Source organism: Balaenoptera physalus, assembly GCF_965194825.1.
Source record: "Balaenoptera physalus genome assembly, chromosome: 1".
NCBI lineage: Eukaryota > Metazoa > Chordata > Mammalia > Artiodactyla > Balaenopteridae > Balaenoptera > Balaenoptera physalus.
Window position 1 is genome coordinate 191,090,509 of NC_138882.1, and position 17,710 is coordinate 191,108,218.

At 47.5% G+C, this 17,710-nt stretch overlaps 1 protein-coding gene across 16 annotated transcripts in view; it reads right to left on the reverse strand.

Moving 5' to 3' along the window:
* The window catches only part of CAMTA1 (calmodulin binding transcription activator 1), an 899,438-nt gene that overhangs the window by 438,227 nt on the left and 443,501 nt on the right, over positions 1-17,710 (reverse strand). For all 16 annotated transcript variants that reach the window (XM_082467637.1, XM_082467635.1, XM_082467634.1 and 13 more), the window contains one exon: positions 16,602-16,737. In XM_082467637.1, the coding sequence (XP_082323763.1) occupies positions 16,602-16,737 (136 nt within the window). The remainder of the gene's footprint in view (positions 1-16,601; positions 16,738-17,710) is intronic.

The following is a 17,710-nucleotide window of genomic DNA, read 5'->3' on the forward strand; positions in this document are numbered from 1 at the left end:
TATCCCCAGTGCCCAGCCAAGTGCCTGGCACAGAGGGCTTATAATAATGTTTCTTTTTTTTTTTTTTTCACGGTTATAAAGAGTTTATTGTGAATATAACAAATACTTATAGTATATGGGTGAACATGAATATATATCACAGTTCTCACCATGAAGGCTGTCACAATCTAAAGTTAAGAAGCTTTTTCACTAGCATTTCTAAATTCATCATGTCCAATGAATAACAGCCTAGACCAAAAGCAATGGCTTCAACATTTCTCAAAATAATTCAGTAATTATTCTGCAGGTTTCTAATTGATCAGCTGAGTGGATTTCTCTGCTCTCGGGTGGTCAGAGTACAGAACTTCAATATCTCTGAGCTAATACTGAAAACCCAAGTATAATAATGTTTCTTGAATGGATGGGTGGATGATGGAAGAATTGCATCATTCATCAACAACTCACAAGTGACAGAAATCACTTTGTCTGTAACCTCCCAAATGCTACGAGGGCTAAGAGCTTCACCTGGACCCAGCAGGGGCGGGCCTGGGGCTTCAGGGACCTAGGCTCTGCCTGCAGTGAACCCCACAGTGGTCTCAGCCAGAAGCCTGCTGGCGTTGGGTTATATTCTGAACATGCTGATGCCGTAAGTCCAGACACCCTGGTGCCTGGCAGGGCCCGGGTTTCCCTGTGAATGAAACAGCATCCATCATTCCCTCCTCTGGCACGTGCGCCTTGGTTCCGCAGACGTGCCGTGGGGCAGTCCTTTTCTCTTGCCCTTCTGATGGGTCTGCATGAGCAAGAGAAGTTAGGACTCATCATTTTCCACTGGAAACAGCCTGGGAGCTGGGCTCCTCCATCCACAGGCAAAGGCTTTAATATTAAACTAGAAGCACCAAAGCGCCATCGAAAGAAAAGAGCTCAATTTTCTTGTATCAGTTTTTCTCCCACGTGTCCCTCAAATTTCCAGCCTCACCATCAAACAAGACCCACCCTTTCTACTGCATTGCATCCTAAATTTCTGATTACGAGTCAAAGACTGATTCAGGGCCAGCAGAAGAATAGAAGCAGAGTCTAAACAATGAGTGTGCTCAAAATTAATCTAGGGCCCAGCCCCTTGGTTAGTATAGGATAGCCCCAGAGCTGCCCAGTGGAGAGACAATATAAGCCGCATTTTAAATGTCCTGGTAGCAATGGTAAAGCAGTAAAAAGAAACTGGTAAAACTAATTTTAATGATATATTTTATTTGGCCAATATATTTAAAATATTTCAACATGTAATCAATAGAAATATGAATGGGTTATTTAACATGTTCTTTTTTTTTTCATGCTAAGTCTCGGAAATGTAGTGTGTGTTTTACACGTCCAGCATGTGGCAGTTGGGACCAGGCACATTTCAGGTGCTCAGGGGTGACACCCAGGTCCTGGTTTGGACCACACACCAGGAAGGGTCCAGCTGCTCAGAGGCGGCACGCCGGCACCCAACCCAAGCTGCCGGAGAACGTACCGGCAGAGAAGACGAGAAGGAGGCTTGGAAACCCCGCTCCCTGGTCCCCGCAGCCCCCTACCCACCCTGCAGGCGTGCGTGTCGGTGTCGGCATTGGGCAAAGCCGGCAGAGGAAACCACAACTGCTGCTCAGGCTTCTCTCTGGATGCTTGGATTAACTCACTTGTATTTATTTGGCTTTTTATAAACAAAACTAAGACTTAATGCATTCCATTCATCATGAGGAAAGGGCAGCAATCCTAAGGGGATCTGTCAAACAGACGTTCTTTCTGTAAATAAATAAAAAGGTGACTGTGCAGGAAAGGAAAATTACACTGAACTGAAATCTGAGATTTTTTTTTTCCCCTTTTAGATCCATAAGCCAAAATATTGCTAAGGCTTTTTATAAACAAAGATAATGAGTTGTATAATTTATGTAAATTAACTAATGTTGCTGCATTTTCTAGAAGTAACATAAACTGCATTATTTATTTGACATGCCTTTTGGAGTAAAAATAATTATAATTGGATATTATACCTAACAAGTTTCTCCCTTTGTTTTCTTATTAGTATTTGTGGTTTTGAATGTAAAATACAGAATCACTGAGTTCACCACAGGTGTGGCTTTCCTTTTGCACATATAAAACTAAAGATGATCTTTTGAAAAGATGGGAGTTGGACCAGGGCCCTTGACCACAGCTTCTGAGCCCAGAGTAAACTGCCCTGTGCCCCAGGCATGGCTCGGTCAGTGGGTGTTGGTTATTTCCAACTAGCAGGGGGTACTAGTTTTTCAGCAGCCTGTGGGATACAACCGATGTCATTTTCACTCCCTGACGCCTTCCCGTCTTCACTATTCCAAGTATGATTTAGGACCAGCAGCATCACCACCACCTGGGAACTTGCTCTGAATGCAGCATCTCGGGGCCCCACCAAGACCACTGGAATCAGAATCCTTGGGGGACTTGTATGCACATTAAAGTTTGAGAAACGCTTTTCTACATCATTTGCAGAGAAGACCCAGTCCCTTCCTGGACCCCTCCTGCAGGAGACAGAGCTGAACTCAGGAAGGCACAGGGCTGGGTCCCCCAAGTCTATCTGTTCCCGACATCAACCCACATTTCCCCTCACATCTAGCATATATTAAAATGAGCAATACATAATCACATACTGCAATTCTTAGTATTATCATATTAGGAGCATTAAAAATGCAAGAAAGGATAATTAAGCAAAATAAATTAAACAAAGATCTTGAAATACACAGCCTTGGAAATACTTTTGCTGCCGAAATGCTTGCTAACATCTGTTCGCCTCTATCACACTTGCTATCCTTTTCTGATAGTCAAAGCACAAAATACGATCAAATACCAAATGTAAATAGCTCTGATTCGTAACCTTGTTTATGCAGCCAAAGATGGCCCTAAGGTAGAGGAAGGAACTCTGTTGAAAACCCACTGATCTTTGGAAGGACCATCTTGTTTGGGAACAGAGGTCGGGGGCCCCTGCTCCCTCCACCCCCCCACCCCATTCATTCAGTACCAGGGGTGGAGAAAAACCAACCAAAAATATCGCAGGCCAAAAAGGAAGGAGGGTAATTTACTGAATTTATTTCATCTCACTCCCTTAATCATGCAAAACAAAACCCAAAAACGTTCTACATTTCTGCTTTGTGTCCAACACAATGTGCAAACTAATTGAGTGTAAAAAGCGTTCCTTTGCATTATATCAGTTAAAGTAAATGTAACAATTGCTCTTCCTACCCCAGAGCTCTGTTTCATTTCTGTTTTTGTTATAATTCAGTCCATTCACAATATGTCATTGCAAACACTATTTGCAAAAGAAAGTATAAAAAACAGATTCTTTATTTCTTAGTGCATTTATTTTCATTTCCCTTCTCCAGCTCTCCAGATTTATCCCGTGCTTCCATCTGGAGGGCTTAAAAAAGTTATAGACGAAGTTACTCTACATAATGAGGCGCACACTCATCTGGCATTTAGCCAGAAAATTTTATTGCCAGGTGTTGTGAAAGGAAAAAATATATGTACGGCCAAAATGCCGTGCTGCGCTGCATTTCCAAACATTTCGTATCACATCTGAAGGTGTTCATTCATTTGGGAGGGAAGCTACTTCCATGACGTTTACTTAACCGCCTCTCAGGAAAAGGCAAATGTGATGGTTCTTCAAGCCAGCACGAGGCTGCCGCACTTGACCTCAACCCCGTGGGAATGTCAGACTCCGTTCAATCACCAGGGAGACCACCGCCCCCACTGGGAACCTGAAATCGATGGGCTAGCTCCCCTCCAAGTTCATTGCCGTCCTTTGGGAAATAGGAATTGAGTCCCCACAGCGCTCGGTGCTGGAGAGACGGAAGCTGACAAACAAACAGGGAATCAGGAGCATCGTCCAAACCGCCACCCTCTTCAGGGGAGCACTGAGGGGTCAGGGTCCAGGGGGCAGGGAACTAGATGAGAACAGAGCAACCAAACCCAGCCCCGCTGTAAAGAGACCAGGGGAGCTTCATTATGCCCACCCTTAGGTGGGGGCTGTCATTGAAGACTCTTTCAACTATTTCACAGCAATTAAGGAATTAAAGGTCAGCAGCAAACTCACTTCCTCCTGGACTGATTAATCCCAGGGAAAGCCAAGCAGATCCTGTTTGTGAGAAATAACTGCTGAGCAGTTCAGTGTGGATTCTTTGGGGAAATGGAACCTAATACGGCATTATACTGACAGTTAGGTCTAATTCCATGTATAAAAACACACAGCAAAATGAGGGGTTTAAGTAAAATATCAGAGGCAGGGCGTCACACCAGAGAAAGGGCTAAGCTTGCGTTTCGGTTGCACTGCAGTGCACGGAAGGAATCGGGGGAGATAAGGCTTCTTGGGGTTTCCCAATTTCTTTTCCCACAGTCTCCTACGGAAAAGATTATGGTATTTAACCATCTGTCTAATATTTTGGAAAGAGAAAGAAGTCATGGAGTATTTTGAAACTCGAGACAATGCTAATACCTTTGAAATGTCACCATAAGGCGTGTGGACTTGTCATCCTTGCTGCACGTCACCTGGGAGCTCCTTCTGCCTTATCTGTCCTGCAGGGACGGCTGGATGGCCACACCTGCGCTGCCTTCAGCAGTGTCTGCTAACCCTCCCTGGGTCCCTGTCACCTAAGAAGGGGTGGAGTCCCAGGTCTTCCCACCTGCTGTCCTCCTACAGATGCAACCCACCAGATAAGCTTGGCTGCCTGCTGGCTTCTGCAAGAATGGGTTCAGGGTAACATCCTACATCCCACCGGAGTTCTGAGGTCTAATACGCATTCATAGTCCCCTCCAAGATTTATCAAACCTTTTAGGAAATTTCAAGCAAAGGGGGCGCTATCTTGGTCTCCACCAGCATCTCCTGTGCTGAAATACATAGACCTCAGCCGAGCTTTTTGGCATTAAGAATTAGAAATGGGGCCAACAAAGATGCAGAGGTTAAAGGACTGTGAACGCTAGACACTAACTGAGGGATAAAAGCAGATCATCCGTAAGGAAAGGATGGAAGGAGGCAAAGGGAGGAAGAAAACCCACAGCCACTTGCTTAGAATTTATGTTTCCATAAACATTAGGATTCTTGTATGAAGAAGAAATTATTGATACATGTGTTCCCTTAAGGAAGGCTTCTCAAGAGGCCCATTCCGGATTTAATAATAATCCATATTCTTCCCCTGAAATGGCAAACCGAGTCTTTGATTTCCTTATCACCACCGCAGATACATGAATCATTAGGCTGCAAACCAGCAGTGGTTCAGTTTATCACACGCCACCTCGAATATTTAATAAAATAAATTCTAAATAATCAATTCGGGAAGAGTCAATATTTCTTACACTTTTGTAATAAATGTCTACCTCTTGCATTCATCAGAAACCTGTATGTAAATCGTGGGATCCAAGATGAAAGAGAAAGTCCCTGGTCTTCTCATGCTGTCATGTAAATACTTAAACATGGACAAATACCGTCTGCACCCTCCCCACGGCCTCTGTTCTAGGGGGACGTTAGCACATCAAACACATCCAGGCTGCTTTCAAAGCACTTTGAGCCCAAAGATGCAGGTGGTACCGCCTTTCTCTCTTCCGCGAGATCCTGATCCTTTAACCCACCTGGTCTCAGCAAGGCCACACACCACTGGCTCAGCTGTCCCTGGACAAGGGAGCTCAGAGCACATCACCGGGACTTGCCCGCCTTCTCTGCAGCGCCATGGAGCAGTGCCTTGGGCTCATGGGAGAGACGGGACGCTTCCCAGCTTTCACCCCCAAGCTGCCTGTTGCAGGAGGCTCTGCCTAGTTTCTTCAGATGGAGGACAATTATCCCATGCCCCGTGGAATAAGCCAGATTGCCACTAAAAGTCAAGGGAAAGGAGAGACCCTAACTTCGCCAAGACAAACAGAACTAACAACGCTAATGTGACCATCAGCGTGTTGTGCAAAACACTGTTAATTCCTTGCAGAATTATAAGCTAAGTGTGAATACCGTCAGGTTGCAAACATGAATCCTAGGACACACTAGTGCTCAGATTCAAGTCCGTAAGAGGGTTTGTGGCCAGTCCTTGATCATCCCCTGCCATCTCTCACCAGTCCCCATAGCCTCCTGCTCCTTCTAGAACCTGCTGCTGTAACCTAGAACAGAGGTCGGCGAACTACATCCACAGTCCAAATCTGGCCCCCAGCCTGTCTTTGTAAATAAAGTTTTATTGGAACACAGTCACACCCATTCCTTAATTATATAGCCTATGGCTGCTTTCACGTTACAATAGTTGCCATGGAGACCTCTGGCCAGAAAAACTGAAACTATTTACAGGTTTCCCTGCTATCCGAAAGTAAAGCATTCCTATGAAAGCTTTTGTAAGTTGAAATGGTATAAGGCAAAGAAGCAGTTACCTTAGGACACACGTAAGAAAAGCACAAAATAAATGGAGATAAGGCACAGATGCTCAGACCCAGGCCACAGCTCTGGTGACTGGATGCTGACACGCTGAGTGTGGTCCCGGGGGAAGGAGCTTGGTGGGGTCACTCCTTCAGCTCGGGGTGCCGTCTCTTCTACTACAGCTGCTGCAAAACCAGCACTGAACACTATTTTCGCCTTTTTTCCTAAAAGCGAAAATTGTCTTTGGATTTCTTTCGGTTAGTGAAAACAGGTGCTAACGTAGGTCTTTTGTAAAAGTGACATGGTGTAAATTGAACTTTCGAAAAGCGGGGGATCCCTGTACTGTCCAGCCCGCCACGGAAGAAATACATCATTTCATTCATTCATTCAAAAAGTGCTTATTGGGCACCAACTGTGTAGCAGGTGCCATGCCAAGCACTGGGCTACAGGGGGGACATTGGATCAACGCGAGAGCAGGGCTACGTCACCTGGAGGAGAGAAGCTGAGGCAGCTGCTCCGTCATTGGCAGCCTCACTGTGTGCTCTGCTTCCAGAGACCTGCTGTTCTCTCCCCTTCACGGCCAAGGGTAGAATAAGGAATAACAGGCTCAAACATCAGAGATTTCAGTGAGATATTTTTAAAAGATGCTGGGAGTCAAGTAATGAATTACCAGACTAACTTGTAAAATTTTCCTTTACTTTTTTCTTAAGAAAAGATTAGGAAAACCACCTGCCTAGGACTGAGTCACCAAGGGAGAACCCCACCAAAAGCAAGAGAATGGCATGTGTCAATCTTTTCCAAATGCACGTGCCTCTGCATCATGGGGGGCAGGGGGGTCACAGCAAAAGGCAGATCTGGATTCAGTAGATCCGGGGCAGGGCCTGAGAATCTGCCCTTCTAATGAGCTCCCAGGTGGGCTAATGCTGCTGACTGGTGGACCACACGGTGGGGAGCAAGCAGCCACGTGACTGCATATGTGTCTGTGCAGGTCTCAGCTTTTGCAGGAGTTTTGCAACAAGAAGGAGAGGCAAACCCTGAGGGGTACACGGCATTACAAGGTGTTGGAATTAAGAAGAACAAAGAGGAAACGCAAGGTCATTTCATCTCTCTGGAAGAAAAACTCAAGAACCAGAAAGGTGCTCTTTCATGAAATCACCTGCTTTCCATCTACGGATCTGGCCTTGCATCCAGGGAGGGCAAGCGGAGAGCGGCTTAGCGGTCCGAAACCCCAACAAACTCGCACGAGAAACCAGGTGACAAGAGCCAGCAGCCGTGGAAGCGGCCTCCACCCCAGCAGCTGTGGGAATGGCTGCTCCATCCTTCCTTTAGGCAGTAATGCTTCTCTCTGCCCCACTCCTGGGAGCACAGAAGCCCTTCACTGCTCCTCTATTTCCCCATGGTTTTTTGCTGGCCTGTGGGAAGCGGACAGACAGAGCGACGCAGGCCTGATTACTCTGCAAGCCACAATACCTTCCCTGTGTTGGTGTCAACTAAAGGGGGCCAGGTGTGACTCTCCTAGGACAAGGCTGGAGATTCACACCCTCTGAGCACCAACTGCCCCATCAGAGACAAGCCGCAGCTGCCGACGACAGAAGTAGATTTCCCCAGCAATGTTAGGGAATTGAAAGATGTGCAGAAGATCAATAATTTACCATTCAGTCAAGTGAAGGCCAGAGATATCCTTTACCCAACGCAAACAACCAAATCTGGTCATTTACTAAGGCGGGGTAGGAGATATATCATGTTCTTAAAAGGCATCCCCACCTTCCAGACGAGGCCACAAATTATGCTTACAAAATCAAGGTTGTGTGGCCTGGGTAATGTCTATCTTTGTGCCTGCTGTATGTGGAGGCCCAAACAGAGGAAGGTCCTGGGTGAATTTTGACAGTGGTGTTCAAGGGTTTCCATTGTAATTGAATATGCTAAAATTTCCATTCATGTCCTCGTGGGCTAATCTGCAATGATATTAAGAGACTGCTATGATAATAATTAAATACAAGCTCAGCATACCAAGTTGGCATTCTGTGGCTCCACCGTCACGGGGAGTTTCTAGCTCAAGAAGGCTGCAATCAAGCTTAAAAGGAAACTGCAAAGTATTTCACATGTTGTAATCTACCAGAGATATAAGGAAGGCAGAAATTACAAACGTGTTTCCTTCAAAGTCTTCCTGGCACCTCTTTCACTAACAAGCTGCTTTCCAAACACCACTGGCAGGAGGCCTGCATTCCTCGAGGCAGCAACCTATAAGGGCACGGAACCTGGGCTTCGGCAGACCTAGTGAGAGAGGAGGTACCCACGACTCACCTCCCAGAGAGGGCAGGAGGGGCCCAGGCCTGGCCACACATGGCTTCACTAGCTAACTGCCACGAAGGCTTTCTTTCCTAAGCCAGGGCCAGTATCTGTCCTTGTTTTTATGGTTCCTGCCTCAATAATGTGTCTGGAGAGAAACCAACTCAGTTCCGCAAGTCTTCAATGAGACCAATACCCATGCAGCCAAATCTCTGTCTGCAAAGATTCCCAGGAAACTGCTCTGATGGTGGGAGGGTGGCCAGATAAAACACAGGACTAAATGTGAGCTTCAGAGAAGCAACAGATAAAATTTTAGTATAAGTATATCCCCAAAATTGCATGGAACATACTTGCACTAAAAAATCTTTTTTTTGTTTTGTTTAACTCAAGTTAAAATGTAACTGGGCATCTGTCTCTCATGTATGTGTATGGGTGTGTGGTGTGTGTGTGTGTGTGTGCGCGTGTGTGTGTGTGTGTGTGTGTGTGTGCATACACACTAAATCTGGCAACCCTACACAGGGAGAGTGAGCCCTTATCACCAGAGTGAGAATATCCTGGAAGCCTGAAAGCTGTAGCTTCAGGACAAATGGAAATGCGCAGTTCATTGTGGGAGCAGATGAACATAACTTGTTATCCCTAAGCGGAGGTTGACATGGGAATATAAGAGGCTCCTAAAGGACTTGAAAGCAGAGCTAAGGCAGGTCAGGCAGGGTATTCAGAGTGTTGGAGGACGAACTCCCAACCCCGGAAGCGGATGGCAAGGGGCATCCGGGCCTTCCGAAGTCCCTGGTGGCCTGAGGGAGCCAGGTTCCTGGGCTGGAGGCCCAGTGAGGTAGGGGCTCTTTCCTCTTTGACTGGTTCGAGTTACGAGGAAGGGCAGCCCAGTGGCCAGAAGGGGGCCCATCCCTTCTCCTAAAGGCTTTCCTGATCCCCAGTCTTGACTTTGACCCAGGCTTGGGTGCTCAGTACTGTATCTTAAACCCTTCGTTCCCAGCACCCTGTGGACCCAGAACACATCTTCTGGGGATCCAGGTGTTTTGGAAGCCAATGAGGAATAGTGATGAGGAAACTGGGAATTTGGAAGCAGCAGACCTGGGACGGTATCTTGGCTCTGATACTAACCAGCTAGGTATCCTTGGATACATTTCTTAACCTCCTGGAAATGAATTACTGCTGCAAAAATGAAGATAAGGGCAGTACCTACCCAAAAGGGATGTTGCCAAGTCACTGAATGAGGTGATGCTTATAGAGAGATGGGTACAGGACCAGGTATTCAATAGGTGCTCACTCAGTGGTGCACACCATCCTTGCCGTTGCTGTCATTAGCTGGCTGTGGTCAGGGAGGAGGAAGCCTGAAGAAGGAGAAGCAAAACAAGCACCCTGGCCAGGCCTCTGTGGGCCAGCAGACTGTGAACAGACAGGGTGTTCTTGCCACTTTAAGACGTCGGTAGCTTATGTTATTTATTAGTTAAAATTTTAATCATATGAATTGTGTAGGGACATGTCACCAGGGATGCTGAGTAATTAGAAATTAAGGAAAGACTATGGATTTGAGTTCCTGAATTGATACCACCGAAACACACCCAGGTAACAGGAAATTAAGTTTTAATGTGTTCGCGTGCCAGCAGAACGCGGCACAAAAATTCAGATGATTAAAAAGTCAGAAGAGAGCCCCTGGGAGACCCTCTGAGCTGCTGCTAAACAGACCGGATCCCTGCACTGGAGTCATGAGACCAGACACGTGGACCACAGCTCTCGGTACCGGACAGGAGGGGTGGCCGGGACTGGACTTGAACCTGGGTTCAAGTCTCAGACATGGGACCAGTAGGGATAAAAAAGCTGCCATGACTGAATGGCAGGGTTGGGATGAGGCTGAGAAGAGGGGTACCTGTGAAGGCAGGTGGTCCTTCAGCATATCCCACTGCTCAGAACGAGCTCCCGTGGGTGACTGATCAGACCCTGTCCTCAGAGAGGGAAACAAGTTCGTTCTAACACCATTTCTCCATGGCAACAATCACCGCATCACATTGCAATGACCAGTTTCATGTTTCTGTAAGTTTCCCAAGTAGGATGCTCTATCCTGAGACTTCCCTGGCGGTCCAGTGGTTAAGACCCTGTGCTTCCAATGCAGGGGGCACAGGTTCAATCCCTGGTTGGGGAACTAAGATCCTGCATGCCTCACGGTGAGGCCAAAAAATAAATAAATAGATAGATAAATAAAAATTTTTTAAAAGACAGTATTAAAAAAAAGGATGCTCTGTCTTACTTGCCTCTCTAGATCCTGTGCTTAACAGATCACCTAGTATCTAGATACCAGATAGAGGTGTTCTAGTATCTAGAAAATACTAGATGCTTAATTTATGTTTGTTGAACTGGACAGAGCTGGATAGAGTCAAAGAGAACACCTCTTCAAGAAAGGTACAGACGGAGTGCTACGGCAATGAAAGACAGGGGATAATTTCTTCTGACTGTAGAAGATCAGGGAAGATGCCCTAGAAGGTTCAGAAGTTACAAGGCTAACACGGTCTCGATGTAGGCGTGGGGAAAAGAGATTCTGAGCAAGGTACACATTATACAGTGTAGGCCAGTGGGTGCATGGCAAGTCTGAAGAAGAACGTGGTGAAATAAGACATCCACCGACCAAAGCCACACTATCATTTACGGAAAGCAAAAAATCTGTATTCTGTTTAAAAGCACAGAGTGGTAACACGCAGACTCACTTGACCCTCTGTGAGCTTCTGCCACTCAGCTGTTTCATCAGCCCACTTACTTACCCCTTATCTATTCATTGCTGTTTCCCAAACCCAATTTGGGCACCATGCATGTTTGTGGCTGGCTATTTTAAATATTTCCCATCAGCTGCAAGCAAGATACCTATTTATCTTACGGCTGCAAGCAGAGCTGAAATGATCTGACATCGCCACGAGGCAGACAGTTATTTCATGCCCTGTTAATTCCTAATGCGGTAACTACAATATCATTCCTACTTTTAAAAGAGGTGCCTTTTTTTTCCTTCTTAATACGTGGCCTAAGTGTCCAAATAAAGAATATCACTTCTAATGAGGCCATGTCCAAAAACATAACCTTGCCTGCCACTTCCACATTCAAGATGGGGCTTTGAGCTTTCAGGCACTTAGTTGAGAAGTCAAAGCAGCTTTTCATTCTTTCAGGCAGCACAAACAGGTCAGCAAAACCAAACTCTCTCTTCACTGCTGAAAATTCTGGTCAGAGGCAATGGCTGGCATTTCTGCTGGGCAGATGGTCCAGGCCAGTGGGTACCTGTCCGCCTCGGAATGGGCTCAGTGGGGAAGGATGCCTTTGCCCATGTTACCCACAGTCAAGACAACAGCTTCTGTGCAATGTCCACGCATTGGTTCCAAAGGCAGGACGTCACGGCAAGGCACGCCTTGTGATCAGAGCAGAGAGCCTCGTCCCCAGGCGGGGGAGTATCTGGTCTGCAAAGGGCTGAGAGAGATGCTAACACGTCACAGTTCTGGGCCCCTGTTGCTGTAAATCATGTTAGTTATTTTTCAGCAGCCTCTGTCTCTGCCCATCGCTCGTTTCCATCCCTACCCCCTCACTGTCCAGCCCTCACCAGCACCTGGTTCCCTGTGTTTATGTCATTTCTTAAGACCAAGTCTGCCTTAGGCGCCCCTGCTATGTGTTTGGTCCAGAGCCTTGTAATTCTTCCATCCCAGCGCTCATGACCCTGCGTTAAAGTTGCGTGCTTGATTTTTTTTGTCCCCATGAGAAGGGGAGAGCTCTTGTTGACATCAATGCATCCTCGGTACCTCTCCCAGTGCTGGTGGGTAGAAAGCATTCAACAGCTGGCTGATGAACGAAGGGTATGTGCTGGACGTGACCCAAAACCCCGCCAGAATGCCCAGGGCAAGTGTTCACACCGTAGAGCCAGGCGGATCTTGGCTCACGTCCCAGCTCTGCATTGATTCGTGGCGGGATGTGGGGCAAGAGAAGCCCTCGCGAGGTGCCATCTCTTCATCTATGAAACAGGTGTAGTAATATGTACCTGGTGTGGATGTTCTGAGGAGGGTCGAGTGAGATGGTGTACTTGGAGTACAGGACACTCGTAAGGCTGTGGCCAGGGGTGGCTCCTGTTATGGGAACCCAGCAGTGAAAGTGCTGGGAAGTCGACAGCCTGGATTCTGAGACACCCGGCGCTTTCAGGAGAGAGGGGTGAGGGCAGGGCAGAAGACAGCCCCGCAAGCTTCCGGGGCCAGCGAAAAGCACCACGAACTTGAAAAGTACTCTTCCAGCTTGGCCCGAAGAACAACATCTCCTTGGGCTGACTTCACCCAGCTCATCCCACCCATGGCGTGGCGATCCTGGAGACACGGGGGCACCAGGTGTGTCTCTCTGCATTCAGGAAATGCACTCCCCCCCCACCAGAGGTCCTCTCCCCGCACACCCCAGGCGCCAGGTAAGCAGGCATCAGTCTACCTGGAGAGCAGGACCCGCTTCAGGCCTGCTGAGATTTCATGTCATGAAATGTTGACATCACAGCCAGCTTCTTTTTCCTCCCTGCCAACCCCTGTCATCCCAGGAAACCTTATTGAGCTGGCTTCTCCTTGGCTTATAGACAAGACAACTAATCACGGACCTAAGAGCTCGTCAGCTTCAAAAGCGGCTGCCCCCATCCTGGGCCTGGATGAGAAAATCAATGTGCCTCTGAGTTGCCATGTGTACCAAGGGCCTCAGCCTCTGAGAACAAAAGAAGCCAGACCTCTGAGCAGTTCCACGAACAGGGCTGGAAGCTTTCCTGGTCTGAGGGAAGGCTTACAGCAAGTGATATGTTAAATGGTAGATCCAAATACCTATCATGCCCTCGAACTGAGGAAACCAGCTGGAGTGGTAGAAAATCACAACTCCAAGACCCTGGGCAGGACTGTCTGCCTCACCCAGCGGTAGGGGTAGCTGGCTGGCGCCGTACCTGGCATGATATATGTACTAAGTCAATGGGAACCACCTGACTGAATCCACTGAAGAAGGAAGCAGAGTCCAAACTGGGAAGCCCCCCTCCTCCTGTGAGATGCAAAACCCCTGTATATATGCACTGCAAGTTCCCGGGTGGGAAGGGCCACCTGCCTACTGTCCCCTGCATGACAACTGGGCTTCCCAGCCACCGGTCCAGATCAGAGCAAATGCAGGAGAAACGTCGGTGAGATGTGGGGCTGCTCTTGCCAGATAAATCTTCCTTTGGGGCTGTTTAAAAATCATGCCCATGGCAGACAATCCACAGCAAAGGACATCCATGAACACGAGAATGAGCTCATCCCCACGAATAACTAAGAAAAACCCAAGTTCAAATTCAACGGGGTATCATCTTTCACCCAGCAGCGTGCGAGAGGGTGCAGAAGAAATGGTCATTCTCAGCGCTGCTGGGCAGGTAGTTAGCACAGCCACTTGGGAGCCATTTGACAGCATCCAGTTAAACTGAAAATACTCAGACCCTACACCCAGCGATGCCAGGTCTGGGTTGCACACGTGCACAAGCAGACGTGGATGAGAACGTTGACTGAAGTATCGTAACGTTGGAAAACTGGAAAGAATCCAAAAGTGCACCGACCAAGGAGTGATTCAAATGCTTATACACTTGAATACTATAGAACAGTTCCAAGGGAAGAGGGGATCTCAGAATCCAAAGGCTAGGTGAGAAAGGTAAGCTAGGAAACACTACGTTACACACACAATCCTCCCCAACTTTAAGAGCTTAACTTATGGCCCGTCTCACTCAGGAAGCTTCTCTGATCATCCCAGCCCACTCTGAACTCCCAGGACACTTCTCTTAAACGCTCAGCCTTCTGTACTCCTCAGTACTGTTCATGACTTGTAGGTATGGACATGGCTACCTCCTCGATTTCAATGCGAGTCCCTGGGGCAGAGAACACGGCTCCTATTTTCTCAGTAGACACCACAGGGCCCTGCACAGAGTAGGCGCCACAGTCAACGTCTGCTGATCGACTCAATGGGACAGCTCCCCAAGCCCAATGGGAGCGGCCACCACACCTCACACCCACCTGGGGCCTCACTCTCCAAGAACCTGAAAACACATCCCTTGTGTTGCTGCTAAAGCTCCTCCAAGCCCGCCTCCCGTTCCTACTGCCCCGCTGTCGCTCACGCCCAGAAAGTCATGGAAACCCTGCACTGTCTTGTCCATCCCCTTCCTCGGTGGTCTGAGGGTCCAGGCCGCCCACACACACATGTCTACATGTTAGACTGCAAGTGAGGAAGCCACGAGTAACTCCGAACATAAATATGGCCTAAGAATAACCATAAATCCTTCTGATTCCATCCAGTGACGATTCTAATTTATAACAGGAGGGAAGAAAAGGAACACTGTGGCTTTTTTTTTTTTTCCGCTGGGCTTTGGCTGCTGCTGAGGAAGAATCCCACCCTGCTGTTACTTACAACCAGAAGTTCCTGATTTACATAGTACGGAGATGAAATATACCAGAGGCCCACAGGCACGGGGGCTGATGGCCGAGGTCTGGGTGTGAATTCCCGCAGCACGAGTGGCCCCTCGCTTGCCCCTCCCCCACTGCTCACTTTCTACCTATCCCTCCGTCTAGGAGGACACAAGCAAAGCCCCACCTCCCTCGGTTTCGGTAACAATGGCTAATCTGTTTGCACAATGACCGGTCTCAGTGCTGGAGTTGGGCCTGGAGCAGCGCGTTCCGGTAATCTGCATTTGAATGTTTCGTGCAGTTGCTTCTATCACGCTGTGCAAACACTGAGCCCAGGAGAACGCAGGGAACTGGGATTTCTCCTATCCCGCCTTTTTCTTTGTTCATCATCATAAAGCATTGTTATTAGGTGTTTAACAAAAAAACGCAAAAGCATAAAACACAAGTTATCTCTCTCTGTGGAGCAATATAATAAAAGCCATTGGATGCTATTTTTAACAGCCGTAAAAGCACACGATTAATATAGAAGAAGTCATAATGATAAAGTGCGTCACAAAGGACGTCAGCGTGGAGGGTGAGCTGTTGAACTCGAGTGGGTGCTGGAGATCAATCCCGACACACTGGAGGACCCAACACACCAGCGGACTCTGGGAGCCCCCCCTCCGACCACTGAACTCCCAGGTGGCTCACAGCCAGCTTCCCAGCTCCTGGCCCAAGACAGCAGCTGCCATACTCCCGGGGAAGGTCCTTTACAAGGATCAGCAAGGAAAGCAGAGAAGTGGGTGCGCACTAACTCGCTGGCCAAGAATGCACCACGATTCACATCCTCTCTCTCCCGCTGTGACACATGGCTCAGGCCCTCCAACAATGGAAAAGAGGAACCGGGGGACGTCTCCATGGCTCCTCCAGAGTGAGAGCACGTGGGGTCAGGACGACACCACGGAAACCAGACTGCACCCTGTCCTCCCGCAAACTGAAGTTTGCACAACATCCCAAGATGCTTGCTACTGCGCCCACCTCTGTCCCAGCCCTGCAGCACACCTTGTTATCCTTAATACCTGTGAGCTCCCTGAGGTTGCAACACCCAGAGGGAAACGGAAGGGTTTGTCAATAGAGAGAGGGAAGCCAGGCTCTGGTTGGGGATCACCATTCCCATGGGATCCGCTCAACAGAGACGTCCCTGGCCGCCTCAAGAGGGAGATGCCTTACACAGCTCCCTCTTTCCTCCCAAACTCTCAAGGCACCGGAGGCTCCTTGTGATTCTGCAAGAATCTTGCTGATCCCAATCTGTACACCAATGACTCTCAAGAAACAGGAGCGTCTTAGTTACATCTGGTTTCAGGGAAAACTTAAATAGCGACTATAGGGTAAAAAGTTAGGAAAAAAGAAAAACAACAAACAGGGCCTTGACAAACAAAATACTGTTGACAAGAAGTGCCTGGCATCAAATGACTCGAAAGCAATTCCATCCTATTGCAGCCCGGAAATGACATTTGTAGAAAAAGAGAGCCTTGTCTGCGCTTTACCTCTACTCCCTGGACCTTCAGTTTCATGTGGTCCTCTCTGGTCGTTTTCCCATCTTTCCTCTTTTTCCAGCAATACCCATCTTTCCTGTATTTCACTTTCTTCCTGTTGTAGAGGATCATTGAGCCATTCTGTGGTCTGGAAACAACAAATGGTTAAGTTACCAAGAGAACTGAGCAGAAGAAAAATTTATGAAGAAAGATATCGTAGACCAGTAAAAGTCTCTACAGAAGAGCAATATTCCACATTTGCTGGAACATAATTTTTCACCTTTTATTGCAGCTCCCTGGATTAACCATGTTTTATGGCCAGGCAAAATTTGCTTGTGGATTTGGTACCTAATGAATTAAATGTGTCAATGATAGGCTTAAAAAACATCCCCTTAGTAATATCCACTATCTAATCAGGATATATGGTGTGGGAGCCTGAGCTCTGCCCTGAAAAGTAGGAAAAACAGAAAGAAAGCAAAAAGAGCCGGGAGTGTTACAGTAGCCTGCAATATCTTATCTCTTCTAGAAAGATTTTCTGCACATCTTTTAATCCATCACCCAACATTAGTAAATAAATAAGTTTAACGCAGACACTAGATGACTATGTTAAGAACAGACCAATGGAAAAACTAGTCGCCGAGGCCAGACGCTCCTGATTCATTGCCTGCATTTAGATTCCTGCTGGATGTGGAAGAGCCCTACAGCCCTTCTTCCCAAGCAAGCTAAGTACCTGATTCTTTCCCATTTGGGCTTCAGTTGTGAAAGGGCTCAGCACTGCCAGGGAAATTTGTCTATTTGGTCCACGACCACCATATCGTAGAAAAATAGTTACCCACTTGCTAAATGCTAAGAGTGGGATGGCCGTTCTCTGTGCCGTTTATAAAGAACGAAGAGTGTTCCCTTTTGTCCACACCCTCTCCAGCATTTATTGTTTCCAGATTTTTTGATGATGGCCACTCTTGCACTGTTGGTGGGAATGCAAATTGATACAACCACTATGGAGAACAGTATGGAGGTTCCTTAAAAAACTAAAAATAGAACTACCATACGACCCAGCAATCCCACTACTGGGCATATACCCTGAGAAAACCGTAATTCAAAAAGAGTCATGTACCAAAATG